The sequence below is a fragment of the Pelodiscus sinensis genome, chromosome 12 (assembly GCF_052426305.1).
Source record: "Pelodiscus sinensis isolate ZL-2025 chromosome 12, ASM5242630v1, whole genome shotgun sequence".
Lineage (NCBI taxonomy): Eukaryota > Metazoa > Chordata > Testudines > Trionychidae > Pelodiscus > Pelodiscus sinensis.
The window spans coordinates 52,395,650-52,421,769 of NC_143063.1; the positions used below are offsets into that span (position 1 = coordinate 52,395,650).

Consider the following 26,120-nt stretch of genomic DNA (forward strand, 5'->3'; position numbering starts at 1 on the left):
CCACGGTAAGCACGAATGTGTTGTGATGCACGGGCTGTACCTCCCCAGTCTGGCCATTCTCGGTGATCCCACGTGTGGCGGAGATGCCTGCACCGTTGTGTCTGGCCACAGGCGCTGAGAGCCACGTGCTGCCTAAGGGGAAGGCAGAATCCCGAGGCTTCTCGCATTGGATCTTCAATCAGGCCTTAGTTTGGGATGTCCCATTGCCTATGATTCAAGCCAGTGCTGGGGCCCCTGGTGTCACCCAGCCCGTCTGTGTGCACTGGGAATTCCCTGGCTCTTGTCAGCTTGTGACAACCGCAGTGCTCATGGTGGGGTGTGATGCTGCCTGCAGGATGCCGCAATGTGGGTCCCAGCCTTGGGGCAGCCTGCTGGAAATCTGGACACGAGCCAGGTGAGAGTTCTGCAGTCAGATTTCACCAGCCAAGTATCCAGCTTACCCAGCCATACCCTGGGGCCACACACAGATGGTACCTGGAGCATCCGCTCTGTCTCACCTTTGTGACAGCTGGTCCCTCACACCAAGAATACGCAGGCTACTGCCAGGCCCAAAGAGACAGTCACCCAGCCCAACGGCACCTCTAAGCTCGCCCCAAAGACAGTGTCTGCAGCCAATCCTGTCATGCCCCCAGAGTTTATGAAAACTGGACTTATGAATATGTATAACTCAAAAGATGCTTTAGGAAAATGCATCATGTGACAGTTTCAAGCTGCTGCAGGTGTACACTCTACTGCTGTGCATGTATCATTCTTGTATGTGAAGTTAGGAATATGAAGTGTGGTTCCATTTATAAATCTAGAGTTTGTAGTGAGAGCTAGTCGTGGTAGAGCCAGAAGAACTTAATGGTCCAGAAGTTTTGGTAATGATCTGTGAATGGTTTTGTTTTTCCTATAAGCCTGGATTGTAGTTGGTTCTACCAGGACAAGGGGCCAGGGCACCTGATGCTGGAACCCATTTTGTATTTTGTACTTTTCCAACCAAGGAGAGAAAAGTTTCAACTGAGCACAAAGAACTCCCATGTTGGGCAAAAAGAACATAGAGAGGGGGACCAAACAGTAGGGGGTGGCCAAGCACTCGGAGACTCCCACTTAACACTCAAGATGCCTGCTGGAAACATCTAAGGCTGAACGGGGGAAGGATCGGGCCCAAGGTAGGAGGCTGCCTAGCTTGTGAAAGAGATGAGTAGGACAAATGTTAGGGTAAGAACTTGCGTGTAACAAGTTCCTTAGTGTGATAGTATCAGCTGGCTTGGCTTGTTTATTTTAGCTTAGTAACTTAGGGTATGTCTACAGTAGCCCCCTAGTTCGATCTAGGGAGGCTAATGAGGGCAACCGAAATTGCAAATGAAGCACAGGATTTAAATATCCCGCGCTTTGTTAGCATGTTCCCGGCCGGTCACCATTTTATAAATTGACTAGCCCGAAATAACTCATGGAACGAGGTGTACAGATAGTTCGGAATAGGAAGCCTAATCCGAACTATCTAGTCCGTGCCGCGTGTAGCCGCGCGGCACGGGGTTCGCACTAGCCGGCTTTTAAAAATGGCGGCGCCGGCTTTATGCTAATGAAGCCCGGGAAATTCAAATCCCGGGCTTCATTAGCAAGTTCGGTATGCATACATTACCCCCCTAGTTCGAACTAGCGGGGTAGTGTAGACATACCCTATGAGCTTTCTGTGTTTAAAACTTGTATACAGAGTAAAATGGATTTATATGGGGTTTTGGTCTCTCTAGGGCTGTGCTCCTGGATGCTCTCAATGGCTTTACAGCTGAGCTCTCCCAGAGCTGAGCTGGTTCAGCACTGGTGTTGCTCTGCGGGGGGCTGTTACCCCAACTCTGTGCCTGGGCTGGGGGAGAACAGAGCTTCTGGCCCAGCAGGGCAGGGTAGTGAGTGCCCAAGAGACCAGGTAGGCCGGCTCAGTGGCATGACTAGCACACCAGCTGACAGTTCCAAGAGGATTCCTGTGGTTAAACTGTCAGACCTGTCAAACCCTATGAAGCTTTATTAATCAAGGAAAGGAGAGGAGAGATATTTACAAGGTAAAGAAGGGTCAGCAGAGGTGCACACATGACTTACAGTCTTCTGTTTCAAAAGGCAATTGAACATTCTGAAATCAGCACACTCCATATGTCCTAAGCCAGCCAGCGCCCTGGGGAATCTCTTGCTTATACTCCAAAACCTTCCCCTCCCCCCCCCCCGAATCCAAGCAGCACAGAATCCTCAGCCATCTGAAGAAGGGGGCTGTGCCCACGAAAGCTCATGATCCCATCTACATGTGTTGTCAGTCTGTAAAGTGCTACCAGACCATTTGCTATTTGTTAAGTTTTTCCTGTTACAGACGAACTCGGCTCCCCTCTGAAAGTCCTTTCTGTAGTTTGGTGTTTTATCCTCCTCCTGCCATGGTCTCTGAGCTGCCAACTCAGCTGATGAGAGGCATCCACTTTCCTGAATCATCCTCAGGGGGGAGAGCAGAAAAAACAAAGTCTTTTGTCCTTTTAGCATCCCACAATAGTCTGAAGCTCAGCACTTCCCCATAATTAATTCACCTACACCCCACCATCAACCTCACCCTGGACCATTCTACACGAGAGATCCACTTTCTGGACACCACCGTACAAATCAACAATGGAAAATTAGACACCACTCTCTACAGAAAACCCACCGACTCATACAGTTACCTACATGCTTCCAGCTCCCATCCAGAACACACCACATGATCCATCGTCTATAGCCAAGCCCTTCGATACAACCGCATCTGCTCTAATCCTACTGACAGAGACCAGAAGCTTCAGGATCTCTACCAAGCATTTATAAACCTCAACTACCCACCCAGAGAAATAAAAAAGCAAATTGAAAGAGCCAGACGAATACCTAGAAACCACCTACTACAAGACAGACCCAAGAAAACCAACAATAGAACACCACTTGTCATCACCTACAACCCCCAACTTAAACCTGTCCAATACATTATCAATAAACTACAGCCTATATTGGAACAGGATACCATACTCAAAGAGGCTCTGGGAGACAGACCCATAGTCTCCTATAGACAACCACCTAACCTCAAGATGATTCTTACCAACCACCACAGGACATACCACACTAATACCAACCCTGGTACCTTCCCTTGCAACAAACCCCGTTGCCAGCTTTGTCCACATATTCATTCTGCTGATACCATTATTGGACCTAACCAAGTGAGTTATAAGATCAAGAACACATATTCCTGCGCATCCAGAAATATAATCTATGCTATCATGTGCCGAAAGTGTCCGTCTGCTATGTACATTGGACAAACATCTCAGACACTTCGCCAAAGGATTAATGCCCACAAAACAGATATCAGACAAGATCACAAAGAGAAAACAGTTTCTTGCCACTTTAACCAGAAAGGACACTCTCTCAATGACTTAGCCACCTGCATTCTGCTACAAAGACCTTTTACATCTGCACTTGAAAGGGAATCCTCTGAACTGTCATTCATGTTAAAATTCGACACTTTCCAAAAAGGACTCAACAAACGTTTGAACTATCTCACCCATTACCAAGATAGTTTCCCCAATTATCACCTCTAATACCATTAACTCACAAACATCCCACTCTCCCTACCTCTAATATCATCAATTCACAGACACTTACCTTCCTTCCTCCTCCCCCCCCCCCCGCGCATCCCCCTCCTGTTCTGCAATGTGATTTGTCCTTTTCATATTTGTTCTTTTTTTTAATTGTATCCTTTGGTATATATGGTTGTGACTACTTTCTTCCACTATTTGATCTGAGGAAGTGGGTCTGGCCCACGAAAGCTCATCATCTAATAAACCATCTTGTTAGTCTTTAAAGTGCTACATTGTCCTGCATTTTGCCCTAATTAATGTCTCTCTCCCTGCAGGTGACTACACAGTCACAGATGCTCACAAGGCAGGTACTCAGCTGTAGGCTTCACAACAGGGGATATGCAGGTGATACAAGTGAGAAGGACTCACAAGCATTTTGTTAAAGCCACCCGGTATAATTCTAAGAGCAGATTTTACAATGCCAGGCTGATTCCAGCCAAGGATTTGGCAGAGCTCAGCTGAGACCTGGGGACCTTGTTGTGAGCTGACACCTGATCTCTTGCATCACAGTTGTATTCTGCCATCTGTGCTCATGGGGAGTGTCTGCCTCTTTGCAGCCAGTCCTAGAAGGTGGGGTTTCTTAGGCTTGAGGGAAGTCCTGAAACTTCTCAGCTTCCCAGTCAGACAGCTGCAGTGTGCAGGGACGGGAGGTGGGCACAGGAGCAGGATGTGAGGGATATGAGATGCCTATGCAAATCCAGTGAGTGAGGTACCTCAGCACTGGGGGAAAGCAGGTTACAGGCACAGGTAAGAGCTAAACTGGTGTGAATGAGTGTGCACGTGACAGGTCTGAGTGTGTATGTGTGCATGAGTGTGCACATGACAGGCCCGAGTGTGTATGCGTGCGTGAGTGCATGTGACAGGTCTGAGTGTATATGTGCACGAGTGTGCACGTGACAGGTCTGAGTGTGTATATGTGTGTGTGAGTGTGCACATGACAGGTCTGAGTGTGTGTGAGAGTGTACATGGACGGGGTGTGTGTGTGTTTATATATGCAAGGGAGCAAGTATGTGCTTGCAATGAGAAATGGTAAGGGCGGGTGGGTTGATTCGCTAGACTGTGGAAATGAATTGTGCTTTACAAGTGCTAGTGAACGTGGGCTATTGATGTGTTTTAAACAGACTCGGCAGCCGGCTGTGTACAAGTGTGTTGTCCGGTTGTGGTCAGCCCTAGCTTCACGGGACTGGCCTATGCTAAGACTGAATGTCTGTGAGGTCGCGCGCTAGCCAGGAGCTATGTGCTGTTACATTCCAAGGGCAGAAGCAGAGGAGCCAGATTTGGGGAGCAGCCTCTGTTGCTGCAAGCCTCCCTGGTGAACTACTTACAGCCTTTCCCTTACCCCTGCCACTGTGCAAGAGCGAATGCAGACAGGGTGCTGCCACTCTTAATACCCCATCATCTGACCCTGCTCAGAGCCAGCCAAGGCAGCACTGCAGTAAAAGTGCCAGCGGCTGCTTGTGCCCTCCGAAGACATGGCCATTAGGGGCCCACAGTGCTCGTCCAGCTGGAACGGCTCCAGCGACTAATTTAGCTGGGGGACAGCTCAGAAAAGCTCCGTGTAGCCCAGTCCAAAGAGTCTTACCCCACACACAGCCGCTGACAAACTGAGTGTGAAGCTGGTGCTAGCTTGCTGGCCAGGCAGCTCAGGAGCCATTTTGGCCCATGCTGCCCACAGTAGCACAGTCACGCTGCCTTCTAGGCAGCTGGCTCACACTTCCCAGGTTGTGCTTGGTAGAGACTTCCCGAGGTGACGTTTTCACTGTGTTCCTTTTAATATGCCATAGCACCAGGAATTCCCATCACGGACAGCACACCGCACAAACAGAACATAGGACTTTGTAACAGGCAGGAAGCCAGGAATACGAGGAATCTATGAGCCAGTATTGCTTAGCATGAGACACAGTGGTCTCAGCACACTTGCAGCTTAATTGCTGCTTCTTACGGTACCATTTCTTTAGCAGAAACTAGCTCATTCTCATCCGGTGGTGCTGTGCATTCTGGCATGATTAGGGTTACCTGCATCCCCGTTCTATGGCTGTTCTCTTCAGTGCTGAGAGACGCTGTGACATACAGCCACGGTCTTCTTGGAAGCCTCAGTCCTTTGTCTTTAGCTGCAAATGGAGGCTCTCCTTGTTCCTATTGAGATAATCCCGCAACACCCTGATTTTTGGATCTACAGCAAATAGTAGAGGAAATACTCCCTTTTTGCACAGTGGCAGATGCTGCATGGGATATATTCTGTTCCGTAATTAACAGTGGGCCCAATATTTGCCATCCAGAGTAGAAAAGGGATTGAATTGCAATGCTACTTCTTCTTTTGAATGTTGTGTTCAAGGCTGTATTTCTTTGTCAAAGTTGGACGTCCAAACTCTCCAGCCAGTGAACAGCGCCGCTGGTTAGATTGTGGATATCCTTCAATAGGCCAATACATTTTCGTGTTGGGCATTCTGCAACAATGTGATGCATAGTTTGTGGACTGCCACAATCACAAAGTGGAGATGGCAACAAATTTCACTTACACAATAGGTAAACGCACCTGCCCTGACCCGTCCTAAGCTGGTTTAGGACACACCACAGTCTCCAGAGAAGATCGAAATCTTTCTGCTCAGTGGTAGGGTCCGACAAGATGTTAGTTTGGGACATCTACTTGCTGCCATTCACCTTGCCATCGTTCCTTAACATTGGCCGTGACTTCCTTCGCTCGCTGCCAGGGGGCTTGAGGGATCTTAGATGCGATGTTGGAGGCTGATCAAGGTATTTCTGGACGGGAAGGGGTTGGCTGCTGCGGTTCATATGTTGGTATAGTCTGTATTCCTGCTGCTGTCGACAGATGCTTGGTGGGACGATGTTTGCCAGCAGCGGTAACCATTCTACGCTGGTAAATTGCATTAGCCCAGTTTACAGAGCCCAACCATGAGCCATCCCAGTAGGAGCCAGTTGGCCAGGGCAAGAGATGCAACAAATTCTTAAGAAATGACCCAAGAAAGCCCCTCTTTGGCGGTGTTCCAATGCATGCCGTTGTAACAACAGACCACACTTTGCAGGGCTCCTTCGGGGAAACTTCTGTGAAAGTACAAGGGTGGATCTAACACCGACCTGCACTGAAATAACTAAGGCCATGTCTATGCTAGAGAAAAACAGTGTTTTACGCACCATAGCTAATATGCACTAGGTTTGCCCCCTAATCCTCAACCAGCTAAACGCAGCAAATGCCACAATTTGCCCTTTTTGCACTAGGGGGCTTGTTACACAGTTCTGGATCTCTGCTCGGAAAGCCACATGCTTGCCCTCTGTAGAGACGCCTAAATAGGTTTTAATTCATGTCTTTTATTACTTCAGTGACAGGTTACATTTCAGCTGATTCCAGTAGGCCTCTCTAAATCAGAACTAAGAGTCTGCAGGGAGACTTATCAGAGAATCATAGAATCATAGGACTGGAAGGGACCTCGAGAGGTCATCGAGTCCAGCCCCCCGCCCTCAAGGCAGGACCAAGCTCTGTCTAGACCATCCCTGACAGATGTCTATCTAACCTTTTCTTAAATATCTCCAGAGAGGGAGATTCCACCACCTCCCTTGGCAATTTATTCCAATATTTGACTACCCTGACAGTTAGGAATTTTTTCCTAATGTCCAATCTAAACCTCCCCTGCTGCACTTTAAGCCCATTACTCCTTGTCCTGTCCTCAGAAACCAAAAGGAACAAATTTTCTCCTTCCTCCTTGTGACACCCTTTTAGATATTTGAAAACCGCTATCATGTCCCCCCTTAATCTTCTTTTTTCCAAACTAAACAAGCCCAGTTCATGAAGCCTGGCTTCATAGGTCATGTTCTCTAAACCTTTAATCATTCTTGTCGCTCTTCTCTGTACCCTTTCCAATTTCTCCACATCTTTCTTGAAATGTGGCGCCCAGAACTGGACACAGTACTCCAGCTGAGGCCTAACTAGTGCAGAGTAGAGCGGCAGAATGACTTCACAAGTTTTGCTTACAACACACCTGTTGATACAACCTAGAATCATATTTGCTTTTTTTGCAACAGCATCACACTGTTGACTCATATTCAACTTGTGGTCCACTATGACCCTTAGATCCCTTTCTGCCATGCTCCTTCCTAGACAGTCGCTTCCCATCTTGTATGTACGGAACTGATTGTTCCTTCCTAAGTGGAGCACTTTGCATTTCTCTTTATTAAACCTCATCCTGTTTACCTCTGACCATTTCTCTAACTTGCTAAGGTCATTTTGAATTATGTCCCTATCCTCCAAAGAAGTTGCAATCCCACCCAGTTTGGTATCATCTGCAAACTTAATAAGCATACTCTCTATCCCAATATCTACATCATTGATGAAGATATTGAACAGTACGGGTCCCAAAACAGACCCTTGCGGAACTCCACTTGTTATCCCTTTCCAGCAGGATTTAGAACCGTTAACAACAACTCTCTGACTACGGTTATCCAGCCAATTATGCACCCACCTTATCGTGGCCCTATCTAAGTTATATTTGCCTAGTTTATCAATAAGAATATCATGCGAGACCGTATCAAATGCCTTACTAAAGTCTAGGTATATGACATCCACCGCTTCTCCCTTATCCACAAGGCTCGTTATCTTATCAAAGAAAGCTATCAGATTAGTTTGGCATGACTTGTTCTTCACAAACCCATGCTGGCTATTCCCTATCACTTTATGACCTTCCAAGTGTTTGCATAGGATTTCCTTAATTACCTGCTCCATTATCTTCCCTGGGACAGACATTAAACTGACTTGCAGTGAAATGTCTTAGGGTGCGGATTAAACCCGATTTGGTGATTCCGGTACCAATGTGGCAAGCAGCCCAAACAAGTTGAGGCTGGGTAAGGAGCTCAGGGTTTGGCCGGACAACTTTCCCAGCTGGAGCAGGGTAGACACAAAGGGTTAAAGGCATCAGAGCTTTATTGCGTAGATAAAAATTTGAGAGAGGTTCTGGCCTTTCTTTACAATATGAGTTGGTTGAGGTTATTTCTAGGCTGACTGTGGGGTAAATCAGGAGAGACATGTCAGAGCCGAATGCTACAGCCCAGATCAGTCAGAGATTTGGCAGATTTCTTAATGGACAGAATAGAGAACATAAGAACGGCCGTACTGGGTCAGACCAAAGGTCTATCTAGCCCAGTATCCTGCCTGCCGACAGTGGCCAGCACCAGGTGCCCTGGAGGGGGTGGACTGAAGACAATGATCAAACGATTTGTGTCCTGCCATCCTTCTCCAGCCTCTGACAAACAAAGGCCAGGGACACCATTCCTATCCCCTGGCTAATAGCCTTTTATGGACCTAACCTCCATGAAATTATCTAGCTTCTCTTTAAACTCTGTTATAGTTCTACCCTTCACAGCCTTCTCTGGCAAGGAGTTCCACAGGTTGAATATGCACTGTGTGAAGAACTTTCGCTTATTAGTTTTAAACCTGCTACCCATTAATTTCATTTGGTGTCCTCTAGTCCTTATATTATGGGAACTGATGAATAACTTTTCTTTATTCACCCTCTCCACACCACTCATGATTTTATATACCCTATCATATCCCCCCTCAGTCTCCTCTTTTCTAAACTGAAAAGTCCCAGTTGCTTTAGCCTTTCTTCATATGGGACCTGTTCCAAACCCCTAATCATTGTAGTTGCCCTTCTCTGAACCCTTTCCAAGGCCAAAATATCTTTTTTGAGGTGAGGAGACCACATCTGTACACAGTATTCAAGATGTGGGCGTACCATAGTTTTATATAGGGGCAGTAAGATATTCTGGGTCTTATTTTCTATCCCTTTCTTAATAATTCCTAGCATCCTATTTGCCTTTTTGACCGCCGCAGCACACTGTGTGGACGTTTTCAGAGAACTATCCAGGATAACTCCACGATCTTTCTTGATAGGTCGTAGCCCAATTAGCCCCCATCATACTATATGTACAGTTGGGATTATTTTTTTCCAATGTGCATTACTTTACACTTATCCACATTAAACTTCATTTGCCATTTTGTTGCCCAATCACTCAGTTTGGTGAGATCTTTTTGAAGTTCTTCACAGTCTGCTTGGCTACATCTAGACTGGCATGATTTTCCGCAAACACTTTCAACGGAAAAGTTTTTCCATTAAAAGCATTTGTGGAAAAGAGCATCTAGATTGGCATGGACGCTTTTCCGCAAAAGTACTTTTTGTGGAAAAGCATCCGTGCCAATCTAGACTTGGTTTTGCTCAAGAAAGCCCCTATCGCCATTTTCGCGTTCGGGGCTTTTTTGCACAAAACAATACAGCGTAGTCTACACTGGCCTTCTTGCGCAAAAGCATTTGTGCAAGAGGGCTTTTGCCCGAATGGGAGAAGCATAGCATTTCCACAAGAACACTGACAATCTTACATGAGATCGTCAGTGTTCTTGCAGAAATTCAAGCGGCCAGTGTAGACAACTGGCAAGTTTTTCCTCAAAAGCAGCTGCTTTTGCAGAAAAACTTGCCAGTCTAGACACAGCCCTTCTGTCTTGACTACCTTGAACAGTTTAGTATCATCCGCAAACTTTACCACCTCACTGCTTGCCCCTTTCTCTAGATCATTTATGAATAAGTTGAATAGGATTGGTCCTAGGACTGACCCTTGGGGGACACCACTACTTATCCCTCTCCATTCTGAAAAAGTACCATTTATTCCTACCCTTTGTTTCCTGTCTTTTAACCAGTTATCAGTCCAAGAAAGGACCTTCCCTCTTATCCCATGACAATGTAATTTACACAAGAGCCTTTGGTGAGGGAATTCGTCAAAGGCTTTCTGAAAATCTAAGTATACTATATCTAATGGATCCCCCTTGTCCACATCCCCCTTCAAAGAACTCTAATAGATTAGTAAGACATGATTTCCCTTTACAGAAACCATGTTGACTTTTGCCCAATAAATTATGTTCTATGTGCCTAACAATTTTATTCTTAACTATTGTTTCAACTCATTTGCCCGGTACCAACGTTAGACTCACTAGTCTGTAATTGCTGGGATCACCTCTAGAACCCTTTTTAAATATTGGTGTCACATTAGCTATCTTCCAGTCAGTAGGTATGGAAGCCAATTTAAGTGATAGATTACAAACCACGGTTAACAGTTCTGCAATTTCCCATTTGAGTTCTTTTAACCCTTGGGTGCATGCCATCCGGTTCCGGTGATTTGTTAATGTTAAGTTTTTCTATTTGTTCCAAAACCTCCTCTAATGACACTTCAATCCAGGACATGTCCTCAGATTCATCTCCCACAAAGTATGGTGCAGGTTTGGGAATCTCCCCAACATCCTCAGCCATGAAGACTGATGCAAAGAAATCATTTAGCTTCTCTGCAATGGCTTTACTGTCCTTGATTGCTTCTTTTGTATCTCAATTGTCTAGGGAACCCATTGGCTTTTTAGCAGGCTTCTTGCATCTAATGTACTTAAAAACATTTTGCTATTGTTTTTTGAGTTTTTGGCTAGCTGGTCCTCAGAATCTTTTTTTGCTTTTCTTATTACAGTTTTACACTTAATTTGACAGTGTTTATGTTCCTTTCAATTTATTTCACTGGGATTGGACTTCCATTTCTTGAAAGATGCCTTTTTGTCCCTCAAACAAAATACAGGACTATGTAGCACTTTAAAGACTAACAAGATGGTTTATTACTGCTTCTTTTACATCGTTGTTAAGCCACAGTGACTCTTTTTTAGGTCTCTTGCTATGTGTTTTAATTTGGGTGTAGGGTTTCCGTCCGCCCCCACAGCGTTGCCTGTCGTCAACCGCGGGGAATTGGGTCTGCTGACGGCGATGCTACCCAATTCAGGCCACTGTCCTCCGACAGTGCCCACACAGCCTGGGCTTTACCCCTTCCGGGGGGGAGCATTCGTTCCTTCTCAGTTATGCCACGGAGGCCGGGGGAGGGGTACCGGGTAGGGAGGAGAGAGGGGGGCCCGGGTCCGCCCTCACTCCCGGGCCCCAGCCCAGGGCCCCGAAGGACACAGACCAGCTCCGGTCCGGGGCTAGTATGGCAGGGGCATCCTCCTGAAACCTGTCCACGTGAGGGGGCTCCGGTATGGCCCTCCCCTGGGCTACTTCCTCTCCATACTGCCCCCCCCCCCCACTGCTGCTGGCCCGCTCATCCCTCCGTGGGTCAGCTGCCCATCTCTCAGGATGATCTTCCGGACCCTGTTGCTCCACGGCGGTCTGCGAAGTCCTGCTTTCCGCAGCCAAGAGAGGGGGGGTTGCCCTCGCCCTGCCTCCTTGGGAGAAGGCCCTCTCCCTCACGCCTGAGGAGGCATTTAAACCTCCCACTGCGCCCGGCGCCGGAGGGTGACGTGCTTCTGACGTCACCAGCTGACTCCACCCCTCCTGCTGCGTCTGTGCCGCCACCGCCGCCGAGGCAGTCAGCTGGTCCGTGGCGCGGGTGCAGCCGGCACAATGCCGGTGCGCACTCCCCCGCCACCCAAATAGGGCTTTTGCCGCGGGGGTCTCAGTGCGGGGTTGCGGGGCCCCGTCACATTGGGGTATACATTTAAGTTGGGCCTATTATGGTGTCTTTAAAAAGTTTCCATGCAGGTTGCAGGGATTTGGCTCTCGTCACTGTGCCTTTTAATTTAACCTCCTCATTTTTGTGTAATTCCCCTTTTTGAAATTAAATGCCAGGGTGCTGGACTGCTGAGGTGTTCTTCCCTCCACAGGAATGTTCAATGTTATTATATTATGGTCCTGTAATGGTTATCTCCTGGACCTGATCCTGCGCTCCACTCAGGACTAAATCGAGAATTGCCTCTCCCCTTGTGGGTTCCTGGACCAGCTGCTCCAAGAAGCAGTCATTTAAGCCATTGAGAAATTTTCTCTCTGCTTCTCTTCCTGAGCTGGCATGTACCCAGTCAATATGGGGATAATTAAAATCCCCCATTATTATAGAGTTCTTTATTTTGGTAGCCTCTCTAATCTCCCTTAGCATTTCAATGTCAGTATCGCTGCCACCAAATCTTTTTCTCCAGAAGGATCCTTTTGCAGCCCCACCATGGCATTATCTGAGCACCTTGCAAATGTAGGTGAAATCATCTTCCCCATGCCAGGGGAGGTCTTAGGACTAAGATTTAACCCTTCACTCTGCAGGCCGGACCCTGCTGCACTGGGCACAGAAAGCATAAATGACTCTGCTCCAAAGAGCTTCCACTCAGAGAGACAAGCCTGAATAGGCGGATGAGCACAAACAGGTCTGGGTGGGGTAGAGAGAAAGAATAACAAGCAACGTGTTTAGGGTGTGCTTGCTGCATAGCTGACCAGCAGCAGTGGCTAGAGCTGGATCCCTGATGCTGTTTCTGCAGGGCCAGCTGGCTGCGTAAAAGGCCACTGCCCCTCCGGCTGCACTGTCCTGTAGGCACATGGCAGAAGTGAGATGGAAGAGGGTATGCAGGAGGAGAAGAGGGTGGCTCGGGGGCTTTGCCTGGGAGCTTTCCCCATTCATAAGTGGGCACAGGAGGAAGAGCAAAGGCTGTGGCATTTGCTGCTGGTATTTGCAACTGGTGCTGCTGCTCTGCACACCAAACGTCAGGGTGGGCTGTCTCTACTGGGCAGAGGGGACTGGGAGTGCTCAGATTGGGCAGGAAGGCAAGAAGCCAGGTCACACATTTGCTGGGAGAGAAGAGGCCACTTGAGCTGGACAAACATCTGGACCCAGCAGCTGCAGATGGGAATGAAAAGGAAGCGACTGTTGAGGGGAAAGCCAGTGTGAAGGGGGGCGCCTCCGCGCTGCCGTCACACCGGCAACATGCTCTCTGCAGAGCTGTGCGCACGTGTGAATAGCTTGTGGAGCCTCGAGATGTGGGGCCAGCCACTCGGGTGGTACTAAACGGTGCTGTGCCACTCTGGATCTGGCCGTGCTGTGAGGCGCTTGGGTACAATGATGTGGCTGGAGAATAAGAAACTAGACAGACTAGAGCAGACTCTGGGTTGTGGGGAGGAGGGTCCAGCCGGCCGCGGGGCAGCCCAGGACCAAAGAACCTCTACTCCACAAGTCTCAGAGGGGCGCCATGTGAGTCTGTGACTGTGTAACGGGAGAGGCTAGTCTGCCCTCCCCTTCCCTCCTGATCCGGCTGGGGGTTTTAAAATGCCCGCGCCGGCGTTGCGACCTTCTTCCCCCAACTCCCTGCCGGCCGGAGAGCTGCCGCGCGGCTCCGCAGCTGGGCGGCCGCGGCTGAACAAGCGGCGCACTTTGCTTCCCCCCCCCCCCCCGGACCGTCCCGAGAAGGGATTAGGGCGACTGCGGGGTGGGTCCGCCCCGTCACAGAATGAAACAGCGCGTGGTCCTGCAGCACCTTGGAGATGAACAACCCATGTCGGTGGGATCCTGAGCTTTCGGGACACAGCCCGCTTCCTGAGTGGAAACTGATGATTCATCCAAAAAAGTGGGTTGTGCCCACGAAAGCTCAGGGTGCCACTTACACTCGTCACTCCACAAACACCTGGGTGCTCTGCCTTCTGCATGATAGAAGGTTGCTCCAGGTGTGTTCTGCATTGTACCTACGTTCGCCACGCTGGCTTCTAGATCTGCTGCGGCATGAGCCGTAAAGGCTGCTGCCTGGCAACTGCAAGGACAGCTCCGGCCAGCTGCCTTCCAATGTGTGCGGTTGTAGAAACTGTCATAAAGGGCTGAGCTCCCATTTCATCTCCAGCTTGTTTGGTGAGGCCCCACAGAGTAAACAGAGCGGCTTAGCAAGAGGGCAGGGCGAGGGCATGTTGTTTGCTGGGGAAGGAGGGTGGGGCGAGGGCCGAGTGGGTGCTGAGGCAGGAAGCAGAGCGAGGGGGAAAATCACCCATTTTAGCTGCAGCTTGTGTCCCGGGGGAGTGCCCGGGGCACAGGTGCTGGGCGTAGGGGTGCTGGGGGTATTTCCCACCCCGGCTTCAAAGGGTTTTAATCATTTCCAGGGTTTACAGTTTAGTTCAATGGCCCACACGTTGTTCCAGCCCCCCCATCCATGGGGAGACTTCTGCTAGTCGCTCGCTGCTCGTTCCTGCAGAGCTTTCCAACACCAGTAGGGGCTACTTTTCCCAGTCACGAGGGCAGGGACACACTTAGCTCATCGTCCATGGAACATACCAGCTCTTCTCCAGGTCCAGGGTAGGGCACTTCTGAGAGAGTGACACCCCCTTCCCTCAGGGCTTGGGCTGAGCCTGTGCCAGGAAGCTTACATGACCAAACTAACCCACAGCCCAACCCCCCAAGCCCAAGTCAGCTGGCATGGGCCGGGGGAAGGGGATGTGTTTCCTTTGGTGTGTAAACAGACCCTGCCTCAGTCAAGGCATTTGGCCCTACCCCATGACTCACAGTGTGGCTGCCCTCTTGCCTGTGGATATGCCTTCAGCCTCATGTAATGCACGGGCAGGTGGCAATCAATGTCATTCAGTCTGGGTGTGTCAGTCCCAGGATATCAGCGAAACAGGATGGGGAGGGAATTTCTTTGATTGGACCAACTTCTGTTGGAGGGAGAGACAAGCTTTGGAGCTTGTATAGAACTCTTCTTTGGGTCTAGGACTCTTAGGATATGTCCAGACTACATGCTTCTGGCGACATAGGCATGTAGATTAGGCGACCCGGCATAGGAAAATGAAGCGGCGATTTAAATAATCGCTGCTTCTTTTAAATTAAAATGGCTGCTGCACTGAGCCGATCAGCTGTGTGTCGGCTTAGCACACTAGTCTGGACGCTCCGCGGTTGACATCAAAGGCATTTGTCGACCGTCTCGTTATGCCTCGTGGGATGAGGTTTACCGGGGCGGTCGACAAATTCTTTGATGTCGACCACAGAGCGTCCAGACTAGCGCACCGAGCCGACAAACAACTAATCGGTTCAGTGCAGCAGCCATTTTAATTTAAATGAAGCGGCGATTATTTAACTCGCTGCTTCATTTTCCTATGCCGGGTCGCCTAATCTACATGCCTCTGTAGCATGTAGCAACCCACCCCCTTTGTTAGTTAGAAACTTCTAGCATGGGTGCATACCTTGCCAACTATACAAGGTGGCCTTGGTACATCAGCAACTTTCTTATTAAGACAGAAGGGAAGTACCAGACAACGAGGAGACGGGGAGTTTTCTTATCAGTTTCTTAAGCAAGCTGTTCAGCTCAGCAAGTACAAAAATGCAGCTGTTCGCTTATCTCATGCCCTTGCTCAACTCATGTCTCAAATTTTGTTCAGGGACTACCCAGAACTCTTTGCTGGACTCTTCTCCGTCTGTCTTAGCATAACCGCCCTAGGCCCAATTTTCTGTGGTCTAACACCACACTCCCCCTTGCACCATGGAGATAGTCCTGCGGGAAACTGGTTTTTAAGCACGTGCTCTCCGCTAACTTGCTGCCTTTGCTAGAGAGGTGGCGGGGGTGGGGGAAATTACTAGCTGAGTACTCACTCGACTGCGCAATAGAAGCTAATTTAGTCCCCATCATTTTGTATGTATCATTGGGATTATTTTTTCCAATGTGCGTTACTTTGCATTTATCAATTTAAATTCAATTACAATTCATTTGCCACTTTGTTGCCCAGTCACTTAGTCGTAAGATCCTTTTGAAGCTTTTCACAGGGTGCTTTGGTCTTAGCAATCTTGAGCAGTTCAGTCTCATCAGGACATTTTGCCTCCTCACTGTTTATCCTTTTCTCCAGATCATTTATGGATCTGTTGAATAGGATTGTTCTTAGTACAGACCCTTGGGGATGGGGAGGCACATCACTAGTTACCTCTCTCCATTCTGAAAACTATTCCTATCCTGCCAAGTGCACATTTTCATGCCCTGCTTAGACACACTCTGGGTATGTCTACACGAGCTCGTTAATTCGAGCTAGGTAGGCAAATCAGGCAACCGGAGTTGCAAATGAAGCCTGTGATTTAAATATCCCAGACTTTATTTGCATGTTCCCATCTGGCCGCCATTTTTAAATCCCCCTTAGTTCGAATGAACTGCCCGCGGCTACACGCGGCAGTTTAAAGTTAATTCAAATGAAGTCCTTAGTTCGGATTAACTGTTACACCTCATTCCCGGGCTTCATTTGCAACTCCAGTTGCCTGATTTGCCTACCTAGCTCAAATTAACGAGCTAGTGTAGACATACCCTCCCAGTCCTTCAGAGGAGTGGGAAGTGGCAGAACTCTGTGGGCAGGTAAGGAGCCTTCACTGCCCAACCACAACCCTGGGACTCTTGACCCAGGGCCCTCCCCCATCCGAGAGCCGTGTAGGCCACTGCACTTCCGATGGACACAATGCCAACAATCTGCAGCTCATTACTGACTTGCTCTAGAAAGTGGACAGCTGGCTTGGGACAAATTATTCTTCCTTCACTGTGCACCCTGCAAAATCCAATACTGGCCTGAATGCGGGAATGGGCACTGTCACCAGTGCTCCTGGCGCCCCGATCTCTGGCCACCTCCGCCTGCCAGCCAGCGCTAGCGTCAGAGTTTGAGAGCAGGGGACAGCGCCCAAGCTCACAGTCAGTCGGACCTGGCTGGAGAGCTGAATGGTGCGCGCGCCTGTCAGCAGAGCCCCTAGCCATGGCAGCTCTTTGCCCAAGCGTGAGAGCACAACTGACCAAGGGCTGGGGTGAGTGCCCCAGCACCGATGATTTTTACATTAAGACTGGGTAAGAGCTGAGTAGGAATTACCAGGGACAGTCTCTGGACACCACAGCGCTCCCTCCTGGCCTTGCAGCGAATTGGCAGGTGATGGGAGCCCTCTAGGACAGGAGAAGCCCAGGGGCTACATGGAGTGATGTGGGTGACTCAGGACGGGTGCTCTCCACTAACATAGAGCTCTTTGCTGGGTGAGCGTATTGCTCTCCCCGCAGGCACTGGGCCCATGAAGGATATTCCTTCACCCCCTGGTCTCTCTAATCTCCTGGGATTAGGCCCATAGCACATGAACTGTTTGGGGATTCTGGAAACCCTGTTTCCTAAACTAGGAGCTACGAAGAGACCATTGGCTCAAACCCGTCTGAGCTGCCCTGTGGATATGCCAGACAAAAAGCCTGGAGCCATGTACAGAATGCTGTATTTCCAGGACTTCTTTGTTTTCAAGCACTTTATCTCCTATGTATCTTTGCACCTGCGCGTTATCTGCACACTATGTGTTGTTTGCTAGCCTTGTTATTGTGTGGGAAGATTGCTCAGAATCACAACTGCACTGCACGGGTGCTCACCCAAATGTCTCCATCTCGCAGAGGAAGGTCTGCTAAACCACAGCGTGCATGCACCTTATGCAGGTAGACTCCACCTCTTTTTGGCTGCCGTTGGGGCAGCCTCGATAGAAAATGCTCCCATTTCCTCTCCGATACCAACTTATTCCCATGGGAATTAGGGTGACCTCACATATGAAGTGCCTACCTAGTAACTGTCACCTCTGGAGTACACAGAGTGGGACCGAAGGAGACATTTTCTGTGGAGAAACACTGGATCTGGGTGAGCTGGGGAGACTTTGGGGTTTTTGTCTCATTTTGGAAGCTTTACCTCCCTTGTGCGCAAGAAGAAACCCGGTTCACAGGTGACAAACCTCCTCCAACACAAACCGCTGGGACACAGCAGCATGTGCTGCATGCTGAAACCCTTTCCAGAGGCTGTGTCGTCTCCTGGGACCTGCTAGCTGATTCATCAAGTCTCATATGCTACTGCTGAAGGCTCAGAAAGAGGGACCTGTGCAGGCTGGTCCCTGGGCTGTCCCACCGACAGAAAGGAACAGTCGCTCTCAGGACTTGGCCCACTACACAGCAAAGCTGCACTGCTGAGTTTAACCTCAGCAGTGACTTTTGAACCCACCGAGTTAAACAGGTGCATATGGCTGTGTGCATGCTCAGAGTCCCATTGTGCTAATGATGATTCCTCCATGAGTTTTGATAAATGAAACAAACCTGCTTTACACCAAACTACAAATGTCCACACAGCTCTGCATGCTGGTTTAACTAAACTGGGTTTAAATCTTTCATGTAAACAAGGCCTCGTTTTAGTATGCAGCTTTGGGTGTCTCTGGTGCTTTGCAAGTGAACATGCTCATTTGGCTGTCTCAGCTAACGCCCTACCTAGCAGCTGGGTCAGCTGAGCTTGAGGATGGCCACTTCAATGGAGGAACTGACTATAAAGAGTTCCTGGCTTCTCTTTCCCAAGCTCAGACGGAGAGAGGTAACCGGCAGCAACTCTGCAAGCTCAGCCGGTAAGGGAGTGTGTGCCAGCTGGCAAAGGGGAGACCGGCCTGCTGCTCAGGGTGTAGGAAAGGGTTCCACTGTCACTCAGAGTAGGGGGCTGGCTGGCGGCTGACCCCGTCACTCACACTCGGCGGTTGAGTGGGGGACTAATCTCAGAGCCGCCAAAGGGGTGATGGTGAAATAGCAGGAGCAGACCCTGTTGCTCAGTTTCATGCAGACGCCAGAGCAGTGGGCGACTGCGCCCAACCGGCCCCTTTTAGGGTGTTTTAGAGCGACAGCGTTCCGTCACAAGAGATGATTTTCTGCTGCTGAGCCTCAGCTCCTGCCCCTGCGGCGCAATAAACCCTCCTCGTCCCTCGCCTCCTGCGCTGGGAACAGGCCAGGCCAGCCCTGCTCCTCCTGGCCGCAGGGGCGGCTCTGGCATCTCTGGCTGAGTCTTGCCAGGCAGTTGTCTGGCTGGTGGAATTGCTGCTGCCAGCCCTTTGGCCTGGAGCAAATGGCATCCCTGCTACAGCCCTGCAGGTCAGGGGCACAGGAATGGAGGCCTCTTCTAAGGCTCCATAGTTCAGGGACAAACTGTTTACAAATGGGACATTTGCTCCCTTTTCAGACATGCAAGTGAAGCTGTTCATGGAAGCATCTGCTGGGTGCTCACGTACAGATGGGGATCAGGAAGCCATGGTGCATATACCAGTGCATAAGGGAGGCCCTGAAATGGTCATGTGTCAGCCCAGTGCCTCAGTTTCTCTATCTGTAAACTTAGAACAATGCTAGCGCCCTGTCTTACAGACAGAGTTAGTTACTTGCAGTTACAGTTAGCTTGGCTCCCTCACCTGCTGGTTGAATTTACCTGCTGTCTCTCAGTTTACACTTGGATTGTAAACTTTCCAAGGCAGGAATTACCACGTTCTGTGTCTACAATGCCTTGCCTCATTAGATCATACACACGCCCCCCTGGGCTCGCTAGGCCACATTTCAACAATAACAATCATCAAGTCACTCTGATCCAGGAGCCTCCCAGTTCCAGCTGTGACGTGGCAGCTTTGCACCATGCAGCTGCCTTAGCCTCATCAAAGGTATCCTTTCTTTCCAGGCTCTTCTCTCTCCTGCCAGCTGGGAAGGCAAGGCTGGAAAAATGGAAAGTCCCCATCAAGGGAAACATTTTGGCTCCTCGGGGCTGTATAAGCCCCTTGTTGACAAGAAAAGAGAAGCAATGTCTTTCCTTCTGGAGAAGGGTCAGGGAAAAGGATGCTGCAATGACTTACGCGCAGAGACAAGAGCTGGGGGTGTAGATAGCAATGTAGAGCATATTGCTCTCTCCTAGTGCGCAGGCTGACGAATGGGCCCAGGCCTCTTTTCAGGGCTTTCACCAGGGACAGGTCGCATTTGCTGCCAGAATGTTACTGCTGGCCGGGCAGTGGTGTGTCCCCAGAACAGGGTGCTGTGGTTTTCTCTGAGCTACAGTCTTGGGTGTTCTGGCTTCACCGGGTTCCCTGCAGGTTTGTTAACCCAGCAGTCTGCAGGGCTGGATTCAGACATGCTGAGGCCCAAACTATGTCAAGTTTAAGAGGCCCCACAGCATTAACAACAACAAAGTGTATTATTCTAGTAGAAAGGACAATGGAAATACAGGCAGTCCCCGACTTACGCGGATCCGACTCCGCACTTACGAACGGGGCTTTCTCGCCCCGGAGGTCGAGGTGGCGGATTGCTACCTGCGAGCTCCGGGGCGAGAAAGCCCCGTTCGTAAGCTGCTCCGGTGCCCCTGGTCTGCTGGAGACCATCTCCAGCAGACCAGGGGCACAGCGCGGGACCCCGCCGCTGCTGCCGCTTCAGTCCCGGTGCCTGTGGTCTGCTGGGGATGGTCCCCAGCAGACCACAGGCACTCGGACTGAAGCGGCAGCCGCGGCGGGGTCCCGCGCCTCTGAGACTTTGCCAGAGCAAAGCCTCAGAGGCGCGGCACCCCGCTGCCACTGCGGCTCTGCTCCCCGTGTCCCTGGTCTGCTGGGGGGGGGGGGGCGCAGCTAGTGTGCCCCCCCCCCCCCCAGCAGACCAGGCTTTTGTTTTGGACCCTGGGGCAGAGCAGCTGGGGTGCTGCCGATTGGTCCTGCAGCGCCGCTCTGGGCACTACTGGACCAACCCGGCAGCACCCCAGCTGCTCTGCCCCAGGTCCTGATTCAGCCGCTGCTGGTCAGTTTCAGCAGCGGCTGAATCAGGACTCCTGGGGCAGAGCAGCTGGGGTGCTGTTGGGTTGGTCCAGTAGCACCGAGGAGCGGTGCTACTGGAGCAACCCAGCAGCACCCCAGCTGCTCTGCCCCAGGCGTCCCCAAGTCAGCTTCTGCTGAAACTGACCAGCGCTGACTACAGGAAGCCTGAGGCAGAGTTGCTCTGCCCCGGGCTTCCTGGAATCAGCTGCTGATCAGTTTCAGCAGCAGCTGACTTGGGGACGCCTGGGGTTCTTAAGTTGATTCTGTATGTAAGTCAGAACTGGCGGTCAGTTTCAGCAGCGGCTGAATCTGGACGCCAGTTCCGACTTACATACAGATTCAACTTAAGAACAAACCTACAGTCCCTATCTTGTACGTAACCCGGGGACTGCCTGTAGAAGCAGTAAAGCAGGGGTGGCCAAGCTAAAGGTGAGCAGGAGCCAGAATGTACCAAAGCACATTGCCATAGAACAACCTTTCTGTCACCAGCCCAAATCAGCTCCCCATTGCCGCTCTCAGCACATCCCACCCACGGGCAGCCCCACCGGTCAGTGCCTCCTTCTCCTTTCCCTGCTGCCCACGGGATCGCCTCTCTCAGTGGAGACACCGGAGGGGGAAAGCATGGGTGTTCCAGGCTCAGTGGAGAGGGTGGGAAGTGGCAGGATCCTAGGGGGAAAGAGTCTAGGGCAGAGCTGGGGGTTGAACAGTGAGCACTCTCCGGCCCAGTGGAAAGTTGGCCCCTGTAGCTCCAGCCCTGGATTTGGTACCAATGCAAGGAGCCACATATTAACTTCTGAAGAGTTGCATGTGGCTCTGGAGCCACAGGTTGGCCACCCCCGCAATAAAGGTTTATATTTGCTTATACTCTGGTTCATAGGCAAGCATGCAACTAAGAGCTAGTGTAATTGTTTTGTATGTCAAAGCCCCTCATAAACTGAGGCCCTAAGCTGCAGCTGACTTAGCTTGTGCATCTATCCGACCCTGACAATCTGAATGCTCTCTCTCTCTCTCTCTTCCCGCAGGATCCCAGGCACCATGCTGAAGTCAAACAAGACCTTAGTGCTAGTGATCCTGCTGGTTCAGTCCATTGTTTTCATCTGCTTCCTCTCTCAGCTTCACAGCAGCTATTCCCCCCAGGAAGAGAAGCCAGCTCGGGTGCACATCCTCATTCTCTCCTCCTGGCGCTCAGGGTCTTCCTTCACTGGCCAGCTCTTCAGCCAGCACCCGGATGTCTTCTACCTGATGGAGCCTGCCTGGCACGTGTGGATGACCATGTACCAGAACAGGGCCAGAACCTTACAGATGGCAGCACGTGACCTCCTCAGGTCTGTCTTTCTGTGCGACATGTCTGTGTTTGATGCCTACATGTCTGTGCAGAGGAATAAGTCTGATTTGTTTCAGTGGGAGGCCAGTCGGGCCCTGTGCTCCCCCCCTGCCTGTGACCTCTTCCAGCGCAACCACATCATTTCCAAAACCGCCTGCAAGACCCTATGCAGCCAGTACCCATTCAGCAAGGTGGAGGAGGCATGCAGGACCTACAACCATATAGTGCTCAAGGAGGTCCGGTTCTTCGATCTGACCGTTCTCTATCCCCTTCTCACTGATCCTTCCCTGAACCTCAAAGTCATTCACTTGGTGCGTGACCCCAGGGCCGTGTTCCACTCGCGTGAGAAAACGATGTCTAGTCTGCTGCAGGACAGTAAAGTTGTGGTGGGACCCCAGCAGAACCAAGGGGAGATGGGGCCCTACAATGTGATGCAGGAAATCTGTAGAAGTCACGTCCAGATTTACACTGCAGGCAGCCAAGCCTTACCCAGCTTTCTCAGAGGCCGCTACATGCTGATGCGCTATGAAGACATCGTCAATGATCCCCTGGCAAAGGCAGCACAGCTGTACAGGTTTGCAGAGCTCCACTTCGCGCCCAAACTTCAGATGTGGGTGTACAACATCACTCATGGGAAAGGGCTGGGGACACACGACTTCGACATCGATGCCAGAAATGCAGTGAACGTTTCCAAGGCTTGGAGGAAGAACCTGCCCTTCAAGAAGATAGCAAAGTTGCAAAATGTGTGCAAGGATGCCATGGAGTTATTGGGTTACCGACTAGTGAAGTCTGAGGAAGAACAGAAAGACATGGCACTGAACCTGTTACTTGCCCAGGGAACTCTGCCCACTGACAAAGGGAGCTGAATACAGAAAATGTGCCTGTTTGTCAGCTGAAAGCTGCAGAGTTGAGAAGTGAAGTGTGTGCACACGTGTGCACAGAGCGACAATAGCACCTGACACAGAGCACGGAAGGAGGCATTCAAATTCCTGCAAACTTTCTTCTCTGCCTCACTCTGCTGCCAAGTCTCCACACTAAAAATCCACTGACGCAAGGAACAAGTGACATTAGGTTGGAGCATCCAACGCCCAGCAGCTAAGCAAGCCCTGTTTTTTTGGAAAAAGGCCACAGTTTGGGTGGAACAGTAAAAGAAGAAAAACCAACCTAGCTGAGGGGGAACCGAACACCTAAGGAACAGGACACGAAAAGTAAATTTAGAACCCCCCCAGAAGGCCAATTTTAATTAAACACCAACCAAACTGCAAGTAGCACATACTGTTGGATAACAGGCGGCAAGGGAGTGTCTCCACCAATACAAATTTCACAAAGGAGTAAATGATGCTGAAGAGGAAAGGGGACTGGTTAGAATTGAGGTTTTGGATAGCTCCTTTTCTGAGGGTGCTAAACTTTTTAGTCCGGTTTTCTTCTTCTCTACTTCTGTACCTGAGTATTCACCACTAGTCAGTAGTGTTGGAAAGTAGTGTGACTGTTTGCTATACAACACCAGCCGGAACTCAAACATCTAGTTAAAGGGAAAGCTGTTCTCTGGGTTTGAATAGGCGGGTCCATTTCTGGGACTATGCAAACCCTGTTGTGCTAATAATAATTCTCTGTCTTCTGACCTAGCCACAAAACGTGCTAACACAATGGGAAGGCTGAGAATGCAAACAGATGAGCCTGTTCAAATGGTGGGCAGAGTACAGAGTGCTAAGCATAGCGAAAACCTGGACTAGCTAAGGTTCCTGCTGCACCTTCACTTCTCCACAGTTGCAGCTGTTGTAGAATTGGCATAGCTTTTGCCGGATTCATTGTACGCAGCAGAGGCTGGCTAAAGCTTGGAAGCACTTCTAGCCAAAGGGCTGCTAGTGCTCATGGCAGCGCAAGATGGGAGGACAGAAGAGTGATTTCCAGGTCAGCGCTGCGCTCAAGTTGCATTTAACAGGATCACCTATTTCCAAGAGCCAAGAAATGGGAATGCTAGAGGCAACCTTCACAACTGAATTCTGTAACGTGCGGATTTAAACCCTCCCACTGCGGCGCAGCAGAAGTATTTGATAGTTAGTGTGTTCACGCGGGGATGGGCGGGGTCTGTAAATCCCAAAGTGTATCATTTCCCCTAAGGATCTATGAGCCATCCCGAACTCGAAGTCTTTAACTCAAGCTTAGTGGATTTTTAGACGAGATGCTGTAGCTCAATCAGAAATTATGGGCTTGTTGCAGATCTCAATAAAATTCTCTGTCCTCTGTTATGCAGGGGGGCAGCTCAGATGGCCACAATGCTCTGTGCAAATATTAAGAATCCAGAAACAGGCTTAAAACTCAGGTAACCCCCAAGTATCTGACCTCTGTACACTCTGTACACTGTTGAATGACACGTAAGCAGGGACCGGCCCTACTATTGTGAGGAATTTGCAGCCTCGTAACTAGCCTGAGGCAAGACCGTCCTCGGCGTGGGCGGGGGTGCTGACGTGGCGCGAGCGAAGACGGCGTAGTAGCTGACTTTTCTGCACCCTCTCAGCTTTGTGCCCGAGGCAAATGCCTCCCTCGCCTCGCCCTTGTTACGGCCCTGGGAATTTGCCAGGTTTCTATGCTGTCCCCAGTGAAACTGGAAGTGACAGGGTCTGAGTCTCCCCCTCAACAGTATTTACCCAGATGCCTGCTTGGCCTCAGGTACTCCTCTTCCTTGCTCCCATGCTACAGAGTCCTCCTAACCCTGCCACGGTTGGGGCCACAATCCCCACTGGGTTGCTCAGGACAGGGGCTAAGTTCTCCCCACTCTGGCGTATTCTCTCCTCCCTGGCCACTCTCCTGATCCAGTGATCATTACATTGAATGGAAAACAGGTACAATTTATTAGCCAGCAACTGTAAACCAACCAGGGAAAATGGAGACGGTGAAAGGATCCAGAAACTTGCAGCATGGGCACAGGGACATCATCACCACCACTCGCTGGCTCTGGCCACAGCCCATTCCTACACGTCCCAGATCCTGCCTGTGCAGCGGCGACACCATGGGCTGGACACCTGCCCAGAGCGCTGAGTGGGACACACATCTTAGGCTCCAGGTGGCAGGACACTTCTCCCCAGTATCAGCCTTCCCACGGGGTCATGGTCCCCACTCTCAGGCCAGCCTTCAAGACCCTCTAGTCTAGCACCATCTCCCTCCACTGAGCCTTCTGTCCAGGCCCCCGTTGCTTTCCCCAGCTGTTCAGAGCGCTCAGCTCCAGTCTGCTTGTGGTGTGGACAGCTTCAGTAATCCTGGCTCTGCCCCTGCCCTCCCAGCTGTAGCTCAGCCCTGGCTCCCCATTCGTGCAGCTGGTCCGTGCTGACCCCGCTCTGGGGCCCCCGCACACCCGCCAGTCCTATCAATCCAGCTGGCCTCTCCACTTTGGTGCTGAGGTCCTGTCACCCTCAGGACCCTGACTCCTCTTCAGTCCTTCTCCGTTCTCCCAGCAGCAGGAAACAGTCAGCCAAAAGCAATGCACTCGGTATCAGTAACGGGGCACGGCCCCTTGCCTACATCGCCTTCCCTCCAGGCCAGCCTGGTGAGGCCCAAATGCAGTGTTGCTAGCTCTTGGGATTCTAGCACAAGTCTTCTGATGTCTGGGGAAGAGGAACCTGAAAACATCATGACCCCTAAGTGCACCCTCCAGGCTGAGAAATCAAAAGGCAAATAATACGCCTTGTGCTGCTATGGTGCTGTGGCAGCACCTGCTGTAGAGGTCTAGTCACTGTAAGATTGTATTACAGGCGTCATTTTACAGGGTAGGTCTTTTTATGGGCCCCTGTTAAAGA

The 26,120-nt window shown here is 50.4% G+C and overlaps 1 protein-coding gene across 1 annotated transcript; it reads left to right on the forward strand.

Moving 5' to 3' along the window:
* Positions 1 to 4,239: 4,239 nt before the first annotated feature.
* On the forward strand, positions 4,240 to 24,305 carry CHST4 (carbohydrate sulfotransferase 4). The gene is made up of 2 exons (XM_006121320.5): positions 4,240 to 4,361; positions 22,025 to 24,305. Exon 2 carries the CDS (start codon positions 22,038 to 22,040, stop codon positions 23,190 to 23,192), a length of 1,155 nt encoding a protein of 384 aa, XP_006121382.2. The 5' UTR covers positions 4,240 to 4,361; positions 22,025 to 22,037; the 3' UTR covers positions 23,193 to 24,305.
* The last annotated feature ends 1,815 nt before the right edge of the window (positions 24,306 to 26,120 follow it).

Excerpts from the sequence above, each read along its gene's own strand:
- CHST4 (XM_006121320.5), top strand. The coding sequence starts at position 22,038 with ATGCTGAAGTCAAACAAGACCTTAGTGCTAGTGATCCTGCTGGTTCAG.